This window comes from Plecotus auritus (assembly GCF_963455305.1).
Source record: "Plecotus auritus genome assembly, chromosome: 10".
NCBI classification, from domain to species: domain Eukaryota; kingdom Metazoa; phylum Chordata; class Mammalia; order Chiroptera; family Vespertilionidae; genus Plecotus; species Plecotus auritus.
The window spans coordinates 5,323,341-5,344,603 of NC_137785.1; the positions used below are offsets into that span (position 1 = coordinate 5,323,341).

Here is a 21,263-nt window from a genome sequence, read left to right on the forward strand (position 1 = left end):
TCCCATCAGCCATCACTCCATTCCCATCATTCCCCCTCCATTCCCATCAGTCTCCCCTCCATTCCCATCAGCCATCACTCCATTTCCATCAGTCCCACCAGGAAGTAGCATGTCATGAGCACATCTTGCTCAGACTGCAGGCTGCTCGGCCTCTGGTGCTCATGCAGGTTGGCTGTTTCTCTGCTGCCTGTGCTGAGGCTGCAATAAGCTGGACCGCCATTGACAAGGATGCTGTGGGGCTGCTGCTCCAAACTCTTTTCTTAAAAAATGTACCTTTATTGTTGAAAGTATTACAGATGTCCCCCTTTTCTCCCCACTGACTCCTTCCACCCCCCAGCTCCCCTTCCCAGGCCTTTACCACACTATTGTCTGTGTCCATGGGCTGTGTATATATGCATATGTGCATTCTAGTGGCCCGGTGAACGAAATTCGTGCATGGGGTGGGGGGGTGTCCCTCAACCGGGCCTGCAACCTCTCCAAATTGGGACCCCTCGAAGGATGCCCTACTGCCAGTTTACAGGGATCGGGCCTAAACCGGCAGTCGGACATCCCTCTTGCAATCTGGGACTGATGGCTCCTAACCGCTCACCTGCCTGCCTGCCTGCCTGATTACCCCTAACCACTCTGCCTGCCGGCCTGCTCGCCCCCAACTGCACCCCCCACCAGCCTGATCACCCCCAACTGCCCTCCTGCTGACCTGCTCGCCCCCACCAGCCCTCTGCACTGGCCTGCTCACCCCCAACTGCCCCCTGTTGGCCTACTCACTCCAAACTGCCCCCCCCCAGCAGTCCTGATCACCTACAAATGACCCCCACTGATGGCCTGCTCACGCCCAACTGGCCCTTCTGCTGGTCTGCTTACCCCCAACAGCCCTGCCCCCCATCAGCCTGATCACCCACAACTGCTGTCCCATCCTGGCCTGATCACCCACAACTGACCTCCCCTCTTGGTCTCTAACGGCCTCTACCTGGGCCCCGCCACCCTGGCTTTGTCCAGAAGAACATCCAGAAGGTCCCCAGAAAGGTCTCCCAGTCTAATTAGCATATTACCCTTTTATTAGTATAGATAACTTCCCCGGTTAATCTCTCACAATCCATCCACTCACTACAGGCTTCCCTCTGAGATTTTTCAGCCTGCTCTATGCCTTTATGTCTCTGGATCTATTTTATTCATCAGTTTATTTTGTTCATTAGGTTCTATATATGAGTGAGATCATGTGATACTGATCTCTCTCTAACTGGCTTATTTGCCTCCAAGTCCCTCCATGCTTTCTCAATACACTCAAGGTTCCTTCATGCTGTCTCAAAGGGCAAGAGATCCTTCTATTTCACAGCTGCATAGTATTCCATGGTGTAAATGTACCACAGCTATTTTTTATCCATTCACCTACTAAAGGGCACTTGGGCTGTTTCCAGATCCTAGAAAATTGTGCTGCTATGTACAAACAGGTATATATGTTCTTTTGGATTAGTGTTTAGGGTTCCTTGCAATATATTCCTAGAAGTGGGATCACTGAGTCAAATGGCAGTTCCATTTTTAATTTTTTGAGGAAACTCCATACTGTTTTCCACAGTGGTTGCACCAGTGTGCATTCCCACCAGCCATGTACTAGGACTCCCTATTCTCCACAGCCTTACCTTTTCTTTGTTGATTTGTTGATGGTTGGCATTCTGACAGGTGAGGTGATACCACATTGTCATTTGAATTTGCATCTCTCTGAGGATCAGTGACTGCACCAATTTCATTGATTACTAGGGGTGTCCAGCACTTTCATTTCCATCTGTTTCATTTGCATTGAACAGATTTCCTGCTATGAACCTTGCAGGTGCCCCTGAGGAGGTCTCACCTGGTCCTATCCTGACTCCACAGTCTCCTCCAATCCTGCTGTTCCTTGTGGTAGGCCACTCCACTCTTCCCTATAGTTGGGCCAGCTCTTCCTCAGAAGTGGAGATCTGCGACTCTTGACTACTTCCATCAGCTTCCAGGGATGTGAGCAGCTGGGCCTCCTCAGTGCATTTCCCTCTGACGTCCTGAGTTGCTCCTGCAGCAGAGCTTCCTGCTCATCCAGCCCATTAAGGAGACCCGGTCCTTACTGTTTGTGGGTCTGCAATCTTTGAAGATTAGCATTTGCCCTTTGAAGTTCATCCTGAAGACCCTGGCCCACGCTGTTCTCTGTTGAAGAGTATATCTTTCCCCCAGCTGGAGGGGCCCAGTTGATGGAGCATTATCCTGTGCAGTGAAAGGTTGCTGATTCAACTCCAGGTCAAGACACACACCTGGGCTGTGGGTTCAATCCCTGGTCAGGGTACGTGCAGAAGGCAACTGATCAATGCTTCCCTTTCACATCCATGTTGCTCTGTCTCCTTCTCTCCTTCCTCTCTCTCAGCATGTCCTCGGGTGAGAATTAATGTTAAATAGAGTATCTGCTTTCTCCTTAAGGTCCTCTTGCACATTATCTTTTCCGTCTTTAGGTCAATGGTGTCATTGTTAAGGGCATCTGGCTCCTTAATAGCAGAGAAATCTGTAGCAGGACTGGATCCTATGATGCTCTTTGGTAAGCTGGCCCTGTCTGATGGTGGGATAATCTCAGGAATAAAAATGTGAGGAGGATCAATGCCCTTTATTAACTTCTGATTGACTGAGTGAAAAGCCAAGGGAAACATGTCCTTTGAAAGCTTCCCACAGGGTCACATAACACCCAAAGGTAGGAAGATCAGGTAGAAGCTAAACCTGTCTCCAGGAAGATCGCACAAACTTCCCATCCAGACACAAACTCATCCATGTCCTTATCAGTGTCCAGGAAGATGCCATCCTCTTTAGCTTTTCTGCAGGGCATACAACCCACGCTTTCCTCTTAGCAGGTGGCACAAGGCTGGAGGCCAGGACATGGGCACAGGGGCTTTCTCCAATGTGCCCTTCACCAAGCACATGGCACCTGCAGACTCATCTCTGTGAGCTTCGCACCAGGGCCAACACCACTCAGCTCCCAAATGCTTCCAAGCGCAGCCACAGGCAGCTTCGAGGTGAGCGGCGCTGGTTTCCCTTTATCACAGACAGAAATCCACATATGGGGCTTAAAACGATAAAAAATGGCACCACATTTGCCCTTGTCTTCAGATTTTACAGCCCCCGGGAGCCCCGATGCAGAGGTTCCACTGTCCAGCAAGGGACTATGAGTGTGGTGAAGTGTTGGTGGAGGAACATCCACGTTCAAGTTCCTCAGAGTACCTGCAATGCATTCTGGGTCCATGCACAAGGCACAGAGCAATGAACAATTGCCTTTGCTCAGGACACCTTTGCCTTCTGGGTCAGCAAAATCCCAAACCTGTCCAAGTGTCAGATCTGGGGGCCTGATCTGCTCAGGAAAGCAGCAGCAGCAGCAGCCAACACCCTCAGGGATGGCCCGCACCACCCTGTCTGTAGCATTTTTCACATGAAGGGGTCCCACTTGATGACTGTGTCAGGGAGAGCTGGGCCAGCACAGCCATGGTGCCCCATCCTGCAGGGGAGGGGACAGAAGAACAAGTAGGCAGGGGCAGGGAGGAAGGGGAGGGTGCAGGGGAAGCAAGCCCTTCCCTCCCCTCACCGCCTGGGATTTCCCTTTCACGTCCATTCCTATTGGACGCTCCCCTCCCACACGCCTGCTTCCCCACAGAGAGTCCCTCCCTGGGCTGTCCTGATGTTCAGGACGCAAAGAGGTGGAGAGTGGGATCAGCCCTGGCCCACGGTGTCCTCTCTCCCTAAGTTAGCATCTGACTGTGATGTGCCCAGCAGGGCCCACGCCAAAGGTGAGCCTCACACTCACACCAGGACAGACGCCCATGCCTGGCTAGAATGGATTGAGTCCGTTTCACACACACACAGGGGACATGGCTCAGTGCTGACCATGGGCTGGGTCCGTGGACAGAGAGACCCCAGTGCCCATATCCAAAGCACGTGGAGGGGGCAACCCTGCTCCAACTTTCACCCTGAGTCCAGATCCCCTCCCTGTGTGGCCCCCTGGGTTCCTCTCTTGTCCACACAGAGGTGGGAAACTCCACGCTGATGACTTCTGGCTGCACCCGGGCACAGTAGCCCCTCAAGGTTGGCCCTCATTGTCTATTCTGCTTCCCTCTACTTTTGGGGAACTTCCACTTCCCTTTTTGGGCATTGAGGATGGCCACATGTTTCAGAAACAGTGTGCACAGCCTTTCTCAGCATCAGGAGCAGATGGGGATTTGTACGTGGGTACAGCAATCATCCAATTCCTGCGGAGTTCTGAACAACCCCGCTCAGGGCTCCCCTCACAGGCTTAGTCAGGTGGAAATAAACCAATCTGGCTCCGGCCAGGTCCCCATGGCACTGACCCCACAACCACTCTAAGGAATTGGGTTTTTGACGACCTGCTGCATGAGAGGAAACTGAGACTCAAGAGGTTGTATGTCGAGGGTGAAGGTCACACACCTAATGGACAATGGAGGGCTATTTAAATAAGAATCAGCCCAGCCAGAATGGCCCAGGGGTTGTGCATCGATCTGTGTATGAACCAGAAGGTCGAGGTTCCAATCTCAGTTAGGGCACATGCCTAGGTTGTGGGCTCCATCCCCCATGTGGGGCATGCAGGAGGCAGCCAGTCAGTGAATCTCTCTCATCATTGGTGTTTCTGTCTCTCACTCTCCCTCCCCATCATCTCTGAAATAAATAAAAATATATTTTTAAAATTAAAAAATAGCCGAGCCGAAACCGGTTTGGCTCAGTGGATAGAGCGTCGGCCTGCGGACTGAAGGGTCCCGGGTTCGATTCCGGTCAAGGGCATGTACCTTGGTTGTGGGCACATCCTCAGTGGGGGGTGTGCAGGAGGCAGCTGATCGATGTTTCTCTCTCATCGATGTTTCTGGCTCTCTGTCCCTCTCCCTTCCTCTCTGTGAAATATCAATAAAATATATTTTAAAAAAAATTTAAAAATAAATAAATAATCCGTTTTGTTCCCCAAATCAGAACAAGAACACACTTACAGTCACTGACTGTGAAAACGGGGACCTGGGCCCAAGAGGAGAGATCTTCCTGAGGAACAAGGCACTGAGGGGAGGAGGGACTCAGAGGCGCAAGTTCCCAGGCCGCTGCGATGGATGAGGTTGCAAGAAAGGGGAGTTGACCAGGGGCTGGGGTAGGAAGGGAACCACAATCTGGGGCCAGAGCACGAGACCTGCTTCCTTCCCTATTGCCCTGCATTTCCCTCTGTGCTCACTGTCACAGGAACAGCGCCCTGAGCTGCACAGGGAGAGGGTGAGTGTGTCCCTGCTGATCTGAGCTCTGCAGGCCACAGGGACCTACGTCTTCCTGAAGTGTCTCCAGGGCCCGGGTGGCACTGTCCATGGTGAGGACCCCAGGGAGGTGCTGATGGACGGGCTGAGGAGGAAGGAGACCCCGTGGGGGAGGCTCTGACAGTGAAGGATGTGGCCTGGGTCACCTCACTGGAAGGGGCATATCAGGAGGCTGTGGGTCTGCTTCCTGCTTCACCATGAAAATGAGAATCAGGCTGCTAGAGGGAGGCTGTGCCCTCACCTGCAGGCTGCTGATATGACAAACCCAGGACAGGAAGGACCGGCCTCCAAGTGACCACTACCTGTACGTCTGTCTGTCCATCCTGCAGGCCTAGAGATCTCCTCCATCTGCTTAGCTGAGGCTACAAGGAGAAGACACCATGACCCCCACCCTCAGGGCCCTGCTGTGCCTCGGTGAGATGGGAGCGGGGAGGGGAGCCTTGGTCTGTCTGGACCCCAGGACTCATGGGGCTCATGGGGAGGAGGGTGCTGCTCAGGGTTCAGGGCAAATCTCTCACAGGGACTCTCTTCCAGGGCTGAGTGTGGGCCTCAGGACCCCAGTGCAGGCAGGTGAGTCTCCCCAGGTGTCCCAGGTCCCACTCCTCCCTGGGGACAAGGGCCACACTCCAGGCAGCAGGGCAGGATCTGTCTGACAGATGGGGGCATCTGGGACGGAGAGCTGGGGACCAGGGGTGGGAATGCCCTGTGACCCAGTTTCTGATTCCTTCCAGGGACCCTCCCCAAGCCCACCCTCTGGGCTGAGCCAGGCCCTGTGATCCCCTGGGGGAGCCCAGTGACCATTTGGTGTCAGGGGACCCCAGGGGCTGAGGAGTACCGTCTGGAGAAAGAGGGAAGCACAGCACCATGGAAAACACAGAAGCCACAGGAGCCCGGGGACAAGGCCAATTTCTCCATCTTACACATGAGAGGGCATGATGCAGGGAGATATCGCTGTTCCTATTACAGCGCTGATGGCTGGTCAGAGCGCAGTGACCCCCTGGAGCTGGTGGTGACAGGTGAGAGGACACTCAGGGGTCCCAGCCTCAGGCTCTGCCCTCAGTATGAGGGTCTGCTCTCAGGGTGTCTCCCTCTCACAGCCCTGCCATGGGGATGTGAGGAAGGTGTGAGCCCATTTAACACGCTGCCTCCTCCTCTCCTAGGATTCTACAGCAAACCCAGCCTCTCAGCCCTGCCCAGCCCTGTGGTGCCCTCAGGAGGGTACGTGACCCTCCAGTGTGGCTCAGGGCAGGGATATGACAGGTTCCTTCTGACTAAGGAAGGAGATCACAGGCTCTCCTGGACCCTGGACTCACAGCAACAGCCCAGTGGGCAGTCCCAGGCCCTGTTCCCTGTGGGGCCCTTGACTGCCAGCCACAGGGGGACATTCAGATGCTATGGCTGTTACAGAAACAGGTCCCAGGTGTGGTCACACCCCAGTGACCCCCTGGAGCTACTGGTCTCAGGTGAGGAGCCCTGGCCCCATGCTTTCTGTGCTCATTCAGCTCAGGACCCTGTCCCTAGGAGTGTGGGTGACAGTAATAAACACGGAGGGGGAGGAGGTTCCATAGAGCAGGGTCCAGCCCATGAGAGAGTAGAGACAGACCGGCACTCACACTCTTGAACCCAATTCTGAACCTCAGCAGAGATGAAGGGTAGGGAGGGGGGAATGAGATGTGAGTGAAATGAGCAGGAATGTGATTAGACTGAGCAGAGAACACAGACCAAACCACCACTCACCTCCTGATGTCTTCATCTCAGAATCTGGGTCCCTGTAGTCCCAGCCCCCACTGGACACTCCCCTGTAGAGAGAAGCATCCTGCCTGTGGGCACCACACTGCACGGACCCTGTGCTCACCTGGAGGCCTCCAGGCCCCAAGTGCTCACCTGAGAATAAGGAGGGACCCTGAAGGGCTCATGGGACCTGGGGCCTCCTGCCCAGACTCTGTGCCTTCACCTCTGCTCAGGGTTTCTGTGCACACGGGTCTATTATGGCTGCTTTTAGAGAACCTTCAGGCCATACTTCCGTCTATAAGCTCACAATTTAGCTTACATTATATGGAGTCCATATTGAAATATAAACATTTTATTCCTGTTTTCTATGAGAGTAAATTAAATCCAGACATTTGTTATGGAGAATAGCTTCTTGTTTATATAAAGTCTTATCATGCACATTTTCAAATGAGCTTTATAAATGTGCTTCAGAAGCATTTTGACAGCTATTTGTAAAATTGAGTAAATGCACAGCCCACTTAGAGAATTGCACAACTAATATTGTAATTTGTGAGTAAGCGGTTTGATTCCGGTAGAGTTTCTAAATGGTAGAAAGTACACATAGGAAAGCTATTGTTTGGACATATTTATATCATGACCTGTTATCCTCCTAAAGCTTCTCTCCCTATGGATTGTTTTTCAGTTGATCCCTCTGATATTAAAGTATAATACCCAGCAGTCAAAGGAAATGTCACTTCTTTATTCCCGATGGCATACCTATTTTTCTCACTCCACGTCCGATAGAATGGAATGACAGACCAAAATGGGCCACAGCTTTCCCTCCGGGAAACAGCTTAATTCACACCCAACGTTATGTCAAGGCAAATCCACTTACAAATTTGCATTTTATATTGAAAGCACTTAGGCCTCTTTGTTCCAATCCCTTCTTCTTTTTCATTGAGGTTTACTAGGACTGCTGTCTTTTCCTGACAGATGCACATCCCCCCATAATTATCTTTTCTCTGACCTTTAACCACATGACACACATTACAAAGGCTTCTTGGTGTCACCCATTTGAGTGACGCTGATCATCCATGTGCATTTTCTGAATTGTGGAGCTGACATTGAGAGTTATTGCATGGGTCACTATATGAGGAGAGGTCCATAATTTTGTTTATATCTTGGGTTTTATAGCAAAACTAGAGGCCCAATGCACAAAATTCGTGCAAAAGTAGGCCTTTCTTCCCCTGGCTGCCAGCACCAGCTTCCCTCTGGCACCCAGGACCCGGGCTGACTTCCCTCCAGCCACCCACAGGCACCCGGGACACAAGCTTTACTTCGGCCCTGGCTTCATCCAGAAGGACGTCCAGAATGATGTCCAGTCTAATTAGCATATTACCCTTTTATTATTATAGATAGGGAAACACATTGACATGGTTTCCTACTTTGGGTGCTCACTCAATAATGAAATTAGGGGGATTTTCTCTGTGACTTAAAATTTTAGCCAGAAGTGTGGACGTCCTTGGTTATGACCTTTGTTGTACTTTGAGATAAAGCAAAACTTCACACCATTAGCATCCATATGCCCACATTTCTCATTTGATAAATATATCTACACTGTATGTATTCATTTGTATAATTGTATAATAAATGAGTTAAACTCTAGTTGGTTTGGCTCAGTGGATAGAGTGTAGGCCTATGGACTGAAGGGTCCCAGGTTCGATTTTGTCCAGGGGCACATCCCCATGTTCCTAGCTCAGTCCCCAGTAGGGGGTGTGCAGGAGGCAGCCAATCAATGATTTTCTCTCATCATTGATGTTTCTATCTATCTCTCCCTCTCCCTTCCTCTCTGAAATCAGTAAAAATATATTTAATAAATAAATAAATGAGTTAATAGAAGAGTCAATAGATGAACAATTCCAGGTGAGGATGACTATGTGGACCCCAGAGAGGAGGGGCCTGGGTGGGGTAGGGTAAAGGAGACCCAGCCCAGACTTTCACCCCTTCGTGCTCCTGAGATTCAGGAGCCCCTGACACCAACCTCTCCTCCATGCAACCTGGGTCCCCATCTGTTGAGAACAGAGGATCTGTCAGGTTTAGGGGAATAAGCTCATGGGGTCTTGAGTCTCAGGCTGAACACAGAACACACAGCTTAGTTGTTTCCGAATTGGGACCATTTTCCCCTCACCCTCAGTTCTTGGGCACAGCTAACTCTTACCAAGGTGACTCAGAGCAGGGCCCAGTTCAGACATCACAGGGACGCTGATGTCAAGGGGAGGTGGGAACCAGGCTAGACACCAGAACCTTGGAGATTTGGGTCTTCCCTGACCTTTGTGACCTTTGTATCCACCTTTTCCAGCCTCCGGACCCCAAGACTACACAGTGGAGAATCTCATCCGGATGGGCGTGGCTGGCTTGGTCCTGGTGGTGCTCGGGGTGCTGCTATTTCAGGCTCGAAACGACACCAGAACGACCCATGATGAAGCCAGGATATGAACACAGAGGCAACAATGCACCATTCAGAGTGGGGGAGCCTTAGAGCCCATCTGATGACCCCAGGAAGTGCTGAAAGAGAATATGAACCATAATTGGGAAAACTGTCTGCTGAGAATGTCCAGGCGAGAAGACTCGGTAGGTGTGGTTTGGGTGCAGGAAAACACGGGCCATGTCCCAGTAGAAGATGCCTCCTCCATCCACATGGGGTGCTCTCTCTTGCTCCCTGTGCTTGTTGACTCTCCTCCACTGCCCTTCTGTTCTCTCCCGCTGACATGAGGGTCCATCCCACATGGCTGCTTTGGATTCACATCTATACACCCCTTCATGCTGGGTCACATCCATTCCAAGAAATTGTGGTATCTTCATAACCCTGGGATTGTTTTTAAACCAAAAAGAAGCCAAAGTAAAACAAAATAATAAAGCCCTGATACCTGCTCCACGTGGTCCAGCCCATTGCACAAATCCACCCCTTCTACCATCTCCATGGGACTTCTTGTTTGTATCCTTACTTGAGAACTTCTGTTTACCTAGATGGCAGGTGGTTCTGAATGATGATTGTTCTGTAGTTTGTGATTTCGCAGTGATCATGGGAGGATTACTTTCCCGACTATCTTGAGCAGAAATCATAATATTTTGATAATAAATAAGAAATTTTGAATTGTTTGCATCATTTTATTTAAGTAATACATACGGTTTGTTTTAAGTTGCTTTTTAAAAATTTTCCAGACCTGTTTTAAACTGATTCATATTTGTTTGTTTTATACATTTACATCAATCAGTTTGGAGGTCACACATGCATTTCCAATAGGAATGCTTCCTACTATTGTTAATATGGTAAACAGGTCTGTGTGCCAATCACTAGCTGCAACGACAACCTTCCACCTGGAGCGATAGGATCACGGTGCCTCAGTGTTTCTACCCAAGGGTCACTGCTGATGCTGGCTGCATGAAAGGCTCTGCACCAGATGGGGCCACAGGGTCAGGAGAAGATTACTTGAGAAAGTTGTCTGATGTATATGGATATGAACTTTTAAAAGGCCCACCTTTAAATAGACTAATTTCTCCAAAAGGATAGGCCTTGAAAGGATCACTGCCAAAAAAAAAAAAAAAAATCAAACTGGAAAAAAATCCTAATCTGTATCAGCACCTGGATCTGCCAGCGACCTTGATGCTACAGTTGATGGGTGTGCTGAACCAGCACGGCCCTGGGTGAAACTGAGAAGGGGCCGTAAAGGATGGAGAAAAGAGACAAGAGAATAAAGCTGGGGCTAGGTGGGATGCTGCTCCCTCTGATGGAGAGACAGCACCAAGGCCTGCAAGCCGAGTTTTTATTTTATAGGCAGATTCCACGAGACAAAGTAAGGGCGTGGTTAAGATGTTTACAGTGTTCTCGTGAGTTTGGAATCTACTCAATTACATGCACCTGATCAAGCTTTGTTTACTTGCTGCACCTCCCGCAGTCCATATCACTCAGCAACCTGGGCCCACAGGTGCAGACCATAAGATGAAGCTTACAACTATAGCCTTTGGCTATAACTGTGCTGGGACTTGCACGTGGCTTTGCCATGAGAGGATAATGCCCTCTCATTAGTCTCAGGCTTGAACCTGTACAAACGCTATAGCCCCTCTCCACAGATGGGTCTTCCTCACTGTTGAATTCAGGACAAACTTTTCCTTGGCAACTGCCTTGCCAGTCCAGTCTCATGAGCCAATGCTCCCCACACTAATGTCTGTGTTCCTGAGCTGTGTGTATATGCATATAAGTCCCCCGGTTAATTTCTCCTCACCAACTCAGCCACCTCCTCCTTCCCTGGGAGATTCCACAGTCTGTTCTGTGCTTCTATGTCTCTGCATCTGTTTTATGCTTCAGTTTATATTGTTCCTTAGAATCCACATACAAGTGGGATCATGTCATACTTCCCTTTCTCTAACTGGCTTATTTCACTTAGTATAATAGTCTCCAGGTCCCTCCATGCTGTCTCAAAGGATAAGAAATCCTTCTTGTCTACAGCTGCATAGCATTCCATGGCGTACATGTACCAGCTTTTTTACCCACTCATCTACTGATGGGCCCTTGGGCTGTTTCCAGATCTTAGCTATTGTGAATTGGGCTTCTATGAACACGGGAGTGTGTATGTTCTTTCTGATTGCTGTTTCAGGGTTCTTAGGATATATTCTGGGTGTGGAATCATTATGCCAAATGGCGATTCCATTTTTAATTCTTTGAGGAAACTCCACACCGTTTCCCATAATGGCTTCACCAGTCTGCATTCCCACCAGCCCTGGACCAGGGTTCCCTTTTCTCCACATCCTCACCAACAAGTGTCTTTTGTTGCTTTGTTGGTGATAGCCATTGTGACAGGTGAGATGAGACCCCACTGTGTTTTATTTTGTGTCTCTCTGATGAGCAGTGACTGCACCAATTTCATTGATTACTATGGGTTTCCAGCACTTTCCTATCCATCGTTTCCTTTTCATCCATTTGCATTGAACTGATTTTCTGCTATGAACCATGCAGGTGCCCCTGAGGAGGTCCCGGCTGGCCCTTCCTTGACTCCACTCTCTCCCCCAATCCTGCTGCTCCTTGCTGTAGGCCACTCCACTCTTCCCTGTAGTTGGGCCAGCTCTTCCTCAGAAGTGCAGATCTGCAACTCTTGACTAGTTCCTTCAACTCCAGGGATGTGACCAGCTGGGCCTCCTCAGCACATTTCCTTCTGACTTCTCTGAGTCACTCATGCAGCTAGACTCCCTGCTCATCCAGCCCATTAAGGAGACCCTGTCCTTGCTGTTTCTGAGCCTGTAGTATTTGCAGATTAGCATTTGCCCTTTGAAGTTCATCCTGAAGAGCTTGGCCCACGCCATTCTCTGTTGAAGAGTATATCTTTCTCCCAGCTGGAATGGCCCAGTTGTTTGAGCATTATCCTGTGCATCGAAAGGTTGCTGGTTCAATTCCAGGTCAGGGACACAAACCGGAGTTGTGGGCTCAATCCCTGGTCAAGGTACATACAGAAGGCAACTGATCGATGCTTCTCTTTCACATCCATGTTCCTCTGTCTCCCTCTCTCCCTCCTCCCTAAGCATGTCCTCGAATGAGAACTTTTAGAAATAGAGTACCTTCTTTCTCCTTAAGGTCCTCTTGCACATTATTCTTATCCCTCTTTAGGTCAATGGTGTCATTATTAAGGGCATCTAGCTCCTTAATAGCAGAGAAATCTGAGAGCAGGACTGGGTCCTATGATGCTCTTTGGTAACCTGGCCCTGTCTTGTGGTGGCAGCATCTCAGGAATAAAAATGTGAGGAGGATCAATGCCCTTCATTAACTTCTGATTTACTGTGTGAAAAGCCAAGGAAAACATACCCTTTGAAAGCTTCCCACAGGGTCACATAACACTCAAAGGTAGGCTAGTCGGATAGAAGCTAAACCTGTCTTCAGGAAAATCTCACAAACTTCCAATCAAGACACAAGCTCATCCATGTCCTTATCAGTGTCCAGGAAGATGCCATCCTCTTTAGCTTTTCTGCAGGGGATACAACCCATGCTTTCCTCTTAGCAGGTGGCACAAGGCTGGAGACCAGGACATGGGCACAGGGGCTTTCTCCAATGTGCCCTTCACCAAGCATATGGCACCTGCAGATTCATCTCCGTGAGCTTCGCACCAGGGACAATACCACACAGCTCCCAAACGCTTCCCAGGGCAGCCACAGGCAGCTTCGAGGTGAGCGACGCTGGTTTCCCTTTATCACAGACAGAAATCCATGTACAGGGCTTAAAACGAAACAAAATGGCACCATGTCTGTCCTTGTCTTCGGATTTTACAGCCCAATGGAGCCCGTTGCAGAGGTCCTGTTGTCCAGCAAGGCACTATGAGTGTGGTGAAGTGTTGGTGGAGGAACAGCCAGGTTCAAGTTCCTCGGAGTACCTGCAATGCATTCTGGGCACATGCACAAGGCACAGAGCAATGAACAATTGCCTTTGCTCAGGACACCTTTGCCTTCTGGGTCAGCAAAATCTCAAACCTTTCCCAGTGTCAGATTTGGGAGCCTGATATGTTCAGGAAAGCAGCCGCATCAGCAGCCAACACCCTCAGGGATGCCCCGCACCACCCTGTCTGTAGCATTTTTCACATGAAGGGGTCCCACTTGATGACTGTGTCAGGGAGAGCTGGGCCAGCACAGCCATGGTGCCCCCATCCTGCAGGAGAGGGGAATGAAGGACAGGAAGACAGGAGTGGGGTGAGGAGGAAGGGGAGGGTACATGGGAGGCAAGCCCTTCCCTCCTCTCACACCCTGGGATTTCCCTTCCACGTCCATTCCTATTGGACGCTCCCCTCCCACACGCCTGCTTCTCCACAGAGAGTCCCTCCCTGGGCTGTGCTGATGTTCAGGATACAAAGAGGTGGAGAGTGGGATCAGCCCTGGCCCAAGGGGTTCTCTCTCCCTAAGTTAGCATCTGACTGTGATGTGCCCAGCAGGGCCCACGCCAAAGGTGAGCCTCACACTCACACCTGGACAGATGCCCATGCCCGACTGGAATGGATTGAATCCGTTTCACATACACAAGGGGACGTGGTTCAGTGCTGACCATGGGCTGGGTTCATGGGCAGAGAGACCCCAGTGCCCATATCCAAAGCACATGGAGGGGGCAACCCTGCTCCAACTTTCACCCTGAGTCCAGATCCCCTCCCTGTGTGTGGCCACCCTGGGTCCCTCTCCTGTCCACACAGAGGTAGGAAGCTCCACGCTGATGACTGCTGGCTGCACCCAGGCCCAGTAGCCCCTCAACTTTCGCAGTGGTTGTCTATTCTGCTTCCCTCTCCACCTGGAAAACTTCCACTTCTCTTCTTGGGCATTAAGGATGGTCACATATTTCAGAAACAGTGTGCACAGCCTTTTTCGGTATCAGGAGCAGATGGGGACTTGTACGTGGGTACAGCAATCATCCAATACTTGCGGAGTTCTGAATAACACCACTCAGGGCTCACCTCACAGGCTTAGTCAGGTGTGAAAATAAACCAGATGGCTCCCTCCAGGTCCATGGCACCGACCCCCCAACCACTCTAAGGAGTTGGGATCTTGACAAAGTGCTGCATGAGAGGAAACTGAGACTCAAGAGATTGTACATTGAGGGTGAAGGTCACACACCTGACAGTGGAGGACTATTTAAATAAGAATCAGCCCAGCCGGCATGACTCAGTGGTTGAGTGTCAATCTATGTATAAACCAGGAGGTTGAGGTTCGATTCTCAGTCAGGGCACATGCCCAGATTTCGGGATTTGATCCCCTGTATGGGGTGTGTAGGAGGCAGCCGGTCAGTGATTCTCTCCAACCATGGATGTTTCTATCTCTCTCTCTCCCTCTCCCTTCCTCTCTGAAATCCATAAAAATATTTTTAAATAAAAATTAAATAAATTAATGAGATCAGTTTTGTTCCCCAAATCGGAGCAATAACACACTTATTGTCCCTGACTGTGAAGACAGGATCCTGGGACGAGGAGGAGAGATAGATCTTCCTGAGGGAAAGGGGCACTGAGGGGTAGAAGGACTCAGAGCGTTATCCCGCCCTGATGGGGTGGATGCTGTTGCAAGAAAGGGGAGTATACCAGGAGCTGGAATAGGAAGGGAAGCACACTATAGGGCCAGAGGGGGAGACCTGTTTCCTTCCCTATTTCCCTGCATTTCCCTCTGTGCTCACTGTCACAGGGACAGCGCCCTGAGCTGCACAGGGAGAGGGTGAGCGTGTCCCTGCTGATCTGATCTCTGCAGGCCACAGGGACCCACGTCTCCCTGAAGCGTCTTCAGGACCCAGGTGACACTGTCCATGGTGAGGACCCCAGGGAGGTGCTGATGGATGGGCTGAGGAGGAAGGAGACCCCGTTGGGGAGGCTCTGACAGGGAAGGACGTGCCCTGGGTCACCTCACCTGCAAGCGGCTTCTCAGGAGGCGCCGGGTCTATATCCTGCTTCACCATGAAAATGAGAGCCAGGCTGCTAGAGAGAGGCTGTGCCCTCTCCTGTAGGCTGCTGATGTGACAAACCCGTGACAGGAAGGACCGGACTCCAAGTGACCACCACCCGTTCGTCTGTCTGTCCATCCTGCTGGCCCCGTGGCCTCCATCTGCTCAGCTGAGGCTACAGGGAGAAGACGCCATGACCACCACCCTCAGGGCCCTGCTCTGCCTCGGTGAGATGGGAGGGGGAGGGGAGCCATGGTCTGTCAGGACCCCAGGACTCAGGAGGCTCATGGGGAGGAGGGTGCTGCTCAGGGTTCAGGGAAAATCTCTCACAGGGACTCTCTTCCAGGGCTGAGTGTGGGCCTCAGGACCCCAGTGCAGGCAGGTGAGTCTCCCCAGGTGTCCCAGGTCCCGTTCCTCCCTGGGGACTAGGGCCACCCTCCCGGCAGCAGGGCAGGATCTGTCTGACAGATGGGAGGCATCTGGGACCGAGAGTTGGGACCAGGGGTGGGAATGTCCTGTGATCCAGCCTCTGATTCCTTCCAGGGCCCCTCCACAAGCCCACCGTCTGGGCTGAGCCAGGCCCTGTGATCCCGTGGGGGACCCCTGTGACCATCTGGTGTCAGGGGATTCCAGGGGCTGAGGAGTACCACCTGTATAAAGAGGGAATCCCAGCCCCATGGAAAATACAGGAGCCACAGGAGTCTGGGGAAAATGCCAAGTTCTCCATCACACACATGACAGAGCATGACGCAGGGAGACATCGCTGTTACTATCGCAGCCCCACTGGCTGGTCAGAGCCCAGTGAGCCCCTGGAGCTGGTGGTGACAGGTGAGAGGACACTCAGGGGTCCCAGCCTCAGGCTCTGCCCTCAGGAAGTGGGTCTGCTCTCAGGGTGTCTCCCTCTCACAGCCCAGCCCTGGGGGACATGAGGGAGGTGTGAGCCCCATTTAACACGCTGCCTCATCCTCTCCTAGGATTGTACAGCAAACCCAGCCTCTCAGCCCTGCCCGGCCCTGTCGTGCCCTCAGGAGGGAACGTGACCCTCCAGTGTGGCTCAGGGCAGCGATTTGGCAGGTTCCTTCTGACTAAGGAAGGAGATCACAGGCTCTCCTGGGCCCTGGACTCACAGACCCAGCCAAGAGGGCAGTCCCAGGCCCTGTTCCCTGTGGGCCCCGTGACCCCCAGCCACAGGTGGAGGTTCAGATGCCATGGCTGCTACCGGAACAGCCCCCAGGTGTGCTCACACCCCAGTGATGCCCTGGAGCTCCTGGTCGCAGGTGAGGGGCCCCTGACCCTGTCTGCTAGCTGTCAGCTCAGGGTTCCATCCCCAAAACAATCATGGGCTGAAAGGGAGTGAGGGGCTCTAGGGAAGGTCACCCAGAGGAGATCAGCACTTCAGAGACCCCCAGGCTCCTCTCCATCCCTCCCCCTCACCTGGTCCAGAAGGTGCCAGGGGGGGCAGTGACAGGGACTCAGTGAGGACTCTGTGTGAGGGAGGCTCCAGGGTCAGCCCCAGACTCTCCCCCTCTTCCTGTCCTTACCAGGACCCCTGGGACCCAGCCCCCGCCCACGGGGTCCTCCTTGCTCAGAGGGAGACAGCTCCCCTGGGCAGTTCTGAGTCTCTGAGAATCTAATGCCGCCCGTGCACTAAGGCTGTCCTAAGGCTGCTAGGAGCTGGGACAGATTACAGGGAGTGACAGGCCCCAGGGGCTCTGAGGCTCGGTCTCCCCCACCCAGGGAGTCAGGCCCACAGAGAGGAAGTGGGGGGTCTCTGTGGGGAGGTGGTGGGTGCCTCCATGGGGACATGGGCTGAGCCATGTGATGGTGCTGGATCCCCTGAAGTCTCTCACTTGGACACTCCTTTTCATGCCTGGGCCTCAGTGTCTCCAGGTGTAAAAGGAGAGAATCCTTGTCCAGATCTTACATTTCCTGTCCATTCTGGCCCTGACCTCCTGGGACAGGGCCTCACAGGGAAGCCCCCAGGACGTGATGTTATGGGGCCTGTCCCCTCTGTCTCAGGGACGGTGACACTGTACAGGGATGGACAGGCAGGACAAGGGTCCGGGCCCCCAGTCCTCCCCCTCAGCTCAGGCTCAGCTCAGAGGAGGGAACAGGGTGGATCAGCCCTGGTTCAGCTCCTGGCTCTGCTGCTCCTGCTGTGGGGCTGGGCGGTCCCTTCCCTCCTCTGAGTGTGGGGTTCCTGTCTGCTCAGCCCTGGTCCCATCCTGCTCACAGGCTGCTGGGAGATGAGGTGACATAAGGACCTCACAGAGCTCAGGAAGGCAGAGCCCCCAGCCCAGCCTGACCTTCCCAAGGGGGCGTCAGGGCCTGCAGGGTGGAGATGGACCCGGGAGAGACTCAGAGTCCAGCCCTCACACTGCGCCTCCTGTCCCTGCTGTGCTGGGGGCGGGTAATGAGGAAGGACCCTCAGCTCCAGATGAGACGTGGACAGGCCCCTGCAGAGGAGGAGCCCAGAGCACGAAGCTGGTGTCCCCCTGGGGGGCAGCGTGAGGACAGCACAGGGAACCCACAGTCCTGGTTCCAGTCCCAGCCCTGCCCCGTCCAGGCTGGGTGACTTGGGGCACTTGATTGACCTCTCTGAGAATCAGTTAAGTGGGTGGTGGGGTCAGCAATCCCTGGTGCATGACTGTTGTGAGGTGAGAGGAGATGAGTGACAGCAACAGCATGTGCCTCGTACACAGCAGGTGCACATTAAATGGCATCCTTGGCTCATACATGACATCGTGAGGAGATGAGGACTCCCCAGGACCTTTCATGTCTCATTCCTTTCCAGGAGACGTCCCCAAACCCTCCATCTGGGCTGACCCAGGCCCCATCGTCACCAACGGGACCCATGTGACCATCTGGTGTCAGTGGTCTCTGCAGGCTGGTGCCTACGGTCTGTATAAAGAGAGGGGCTCTGAGCCCTTGGAATCAATGATCCCACAGAACTCCAGCAACAAGGCCGGTTTCCTCATTGAAGCCATGACCCCATCCCACGCAGGGCTGTACCAGTGTGCATATTACACCACTGGGGACATACCCTCAGAGTGGAGTGACCCCCTGCTCCTGGTGGTGACAGGTAAGGGAGACACCGGGTGCCCTCCCCACTGTGGGCTCCAGGTCACAGGCAGAGGGAATAAAGTGTGGCCTCAGGGGGACCCCACCCCTCATAGAAAATACCTGTGGCTTGAGGGTGACGATCACTTTAACACAGAACCTTTCTCCTCCCTCAGGAGTGGGCGGTGCACCCTCCTTCTCAGCACAGCCAGGCCCTGTGGTGGCCTCAGGAGGGAACGTGTCCCTCTCCTGCAGCTCACGGCTCACATCGGGCCCTTTCCATTTGCTGAAGGAGGGAGGGGCTGGCCCGCCCCGACACATGAAATCAGAATGGAGGAAGCATGATGGGAGGTGGCAGGCCCAGGCCATCTTCCCTGTGGGCCCCGTGAGCCCCTCCCATGGGGGGACCTACAGATGCTTTGGTTCTTCCAGCTCCAAGCCCAACGTGTGGTCACAGCCCAGTGCCCCTCTGCACATCGAGGTCACAGGTGAGGGACAGACCCGGGTGCATCCCCATCTGTTTCCTGGGCCCAAATAACTGACCTGAGCTGTGTGTCCATTGGGGCCCTGGGCTCATTGGGTCAGTGACACTGGCCTCTTGGGGACAGACCCACAGGCGGCAGGCTCAGGGAGGGACATGGGAGACCTCTCCCTGGGGCCCAGTGGGCAATGTTGGGTGTCCCCTGGTGCCACTGTCACCTCCTCCCAGGTGTGCACAGGGAGCCCACCCTCTCGGCCCAGCCAGGCGCGCTGGTGCTGCCTGGACACAGCCTGACCCTCCAGTGCCACGCGGAGGCCGGCTTTGACAGATTCACGCTGACCAAGGACGAGGGGCTCACACCCCCCCAGCGCCTCGATGGGCAGCGCAGCCCGGACTTCCCCCTGGGCCCCGTGAACCGCACCCATGGGGGCCGGTACAGATGCTACAGTGGACACCACCTCTCCTCTGCGTGGTCAGCCCCCAGCGCCCCCCTGGACATCCTGGTGGCAGGTGAGGAGCCAGCCCTGCCCCTGTGCTGAGGGTCTGCTCAGGGCTCTGGGCCCAGGGACACCTGGGGTGATGGGGCCCAGGAGAGGGGCCTGGAGCAGAGGGTGAGCTGGGCAGAGGTCTTGGGGCGGAAGGTAGAAAGGGGGTGAGGTCATGGAGAGAAAAGACACCCCCCAGGGGGACTGAGAGGAGCTGAGAGGGGTGACAGAGTCTCTGGAGAAGGACAAGATTGCTCAGCTCAGGGTCAAGGGCATGAGGGGAGGGTGGCTCTCTTTACACCACAACCTTCCTCTCCCCAGGAATGTACAGGAAACCCTCCCTCTCAGCCCAGCCGGGACCCTCAGTGCCCAGGGGAGTGAACGTGACCCTGCAGTGTGGGTCTGAGATCTGGTTGGACACCTTCCACCTGCACAGGGAGGGGTCGCTGGACCCTCCCCAGCACCTCAGTCTGCAGAACACGTCTGCACCCTCTCAGGCCAACTTCACCCTCAGTCCTGTGAGCTCAGGCCACCAGGGGACCTACAGGTGCTATGGCTCCAACAGCACCTCCCCCTACCTGCTGTCCCAGCCCAGTGACCCCCTGGAGCTGGTGGTCTCAGGTGAGGAGCCCCAGCCCCGCCCCCGTGTCCTCAGGTCAGGTCAGGCCCCCATCCCCAGGGCACCTTGGGCTGCAATGGGCTGAGGGAGTAACAGGAGGAGGGTCACCCAGAGGGGACTCTCACCTCCCAGAGGGATGGAAAGAGCCAGAGCCTCTCCCATCCCTCCTCATCCTCCTCCTCCTCCCTGAGGCCCAGACATGCTCCCGTGGGCAGAGGGAGGCTGGCGAGGATGGGGCTGACCAGAAGGAGAAAGGCCAGGGGCACCCATCCCGACCCTCCAGTCCCCAGTCCTGTGGCCTCAGCCAGAGACCAAGACAAGAGTGTGACCAACAGAGGCCGATCCCCAGGGAGAGCAAGACCACCTGCTGGGGCTCAACCTGTCCCCCAGGGGGGCAGAGAGGGAGCGGAGATACTGGGGGACCACCAGGGGAGGAGCAACCCCCACCCAATGGGAAGTCAAGCGCACAGGGTTAAGTGAGGGTCTGGGGGGAGGTGGTGGGTGGGAGGAGCTCAGTGTTGGTCTTGGCTCAGCCACTTCCTGGGTAATGGCCTGAGGAGAGTTCCTCCTTCTCACTGGGACCAAGTTCTCCAAAGGCTCAGGACACTGTGTGTGTGTGTGTGTGTGTGTGTGTGTGTGTGTGTGTGTGTGTGTGTGTTGGGGACTCAGGTGGTGTCTGAGTCTCCTCCACACCACCCAAGGAGCAGCCGTGCAGTCAGGAGGAGAAGCCTCAGCCCTGGTTCAAGTCCCAGCTCTGCTCTTGCCCGCCTGTGGGACCTGGGACACGTCTGTTCCTCTGAGTCCTGGTCCATGGGCTGTGGGTCAGGCCCCCACCTCCCTCAAAGGGAAGGCCCTCAGCACGCAGCCCGGCCCTGACTAGAGCTCAGGAAGGACCCAGGCCTCCCTCCTGCCCTGCCCGTAGGCGCCCCACGTGCACAGGCCCCAGTTGCGGGGGAGGGGAGGATCAGGCTGCAGAGTGGGACAGGGATCTGGGCTGGGATGGAGAGGGGTGGGTCTACCTGCAGGCACAGGGACAGCATGAATCATCATAATAATCTATAATAATAAAAGGGTAATATGCTAATTAGACTGGACACGTGGCTGCGAGAGAAGCCCAGGTCCTGGTGCCCAAGGGAAGCCAGTGCCGGCAGCCAGG

At 53.8% G+C, this 21,263-nt stretch overlaps 3 protein-coding genes across 3 annotated transcripts in view; all 3 read left to right on the top strand.

Annotated features, from left to right (window-relative positions):
- The window catches only part of LOC308235316 (immunoglobulin superfamily member 1-like), a gene marked incomplete at its 3' end in the record, with an annotated part of 87,242 nt that overhangs the window by 63,537 nt on the left and 2,442 nt on the right, over positions 1-21,263 (top strand). The gene's annotated exons all lie outside the window — the stretch shown is intronic.
- LOC308234918 (leukocyte immunoglobulin-like receptor subfamily A member 5) lies at positions 5,684-10,165 on the top strand (the record flags this gene model as incomplete). The annotated part of the gene is made up of 5 exons (XM_080643368.1): positions 5,684-5,717; positions 5,838-5,873; positions 6,035-6,319; positions 6,464-6,766; positions 9,373-10,165. The coding sequence occupies 5 exons, from the start codon at positions 5,684-5,686 to the stop codon at positions 9,507-9,509; spliced, it is 795 nt and encodes a 264-aa protein (XP_080499494.1). The 3' UTR covers positions 9,510-10,165.
- LOC308235233 (leukocyte immunoglobulin-like receptor subfamily A member 6) lies at positions 18,238-20,192 on the top strand (the record flags this gene model as incomplete). Its single annotated transcript, XM_080644016.1, has 4 exons — positions 18,238-18,544; positions 18,699-19,010; positions 19,232-19,513; positions 19,810-20,192. 4 exons carry the CDS (start codon positions 18,238-18,240, stop codon positions 20,190-20,192), a joined length of 1,284 nt encoding a protein of 427 aa, XP_080500142.1.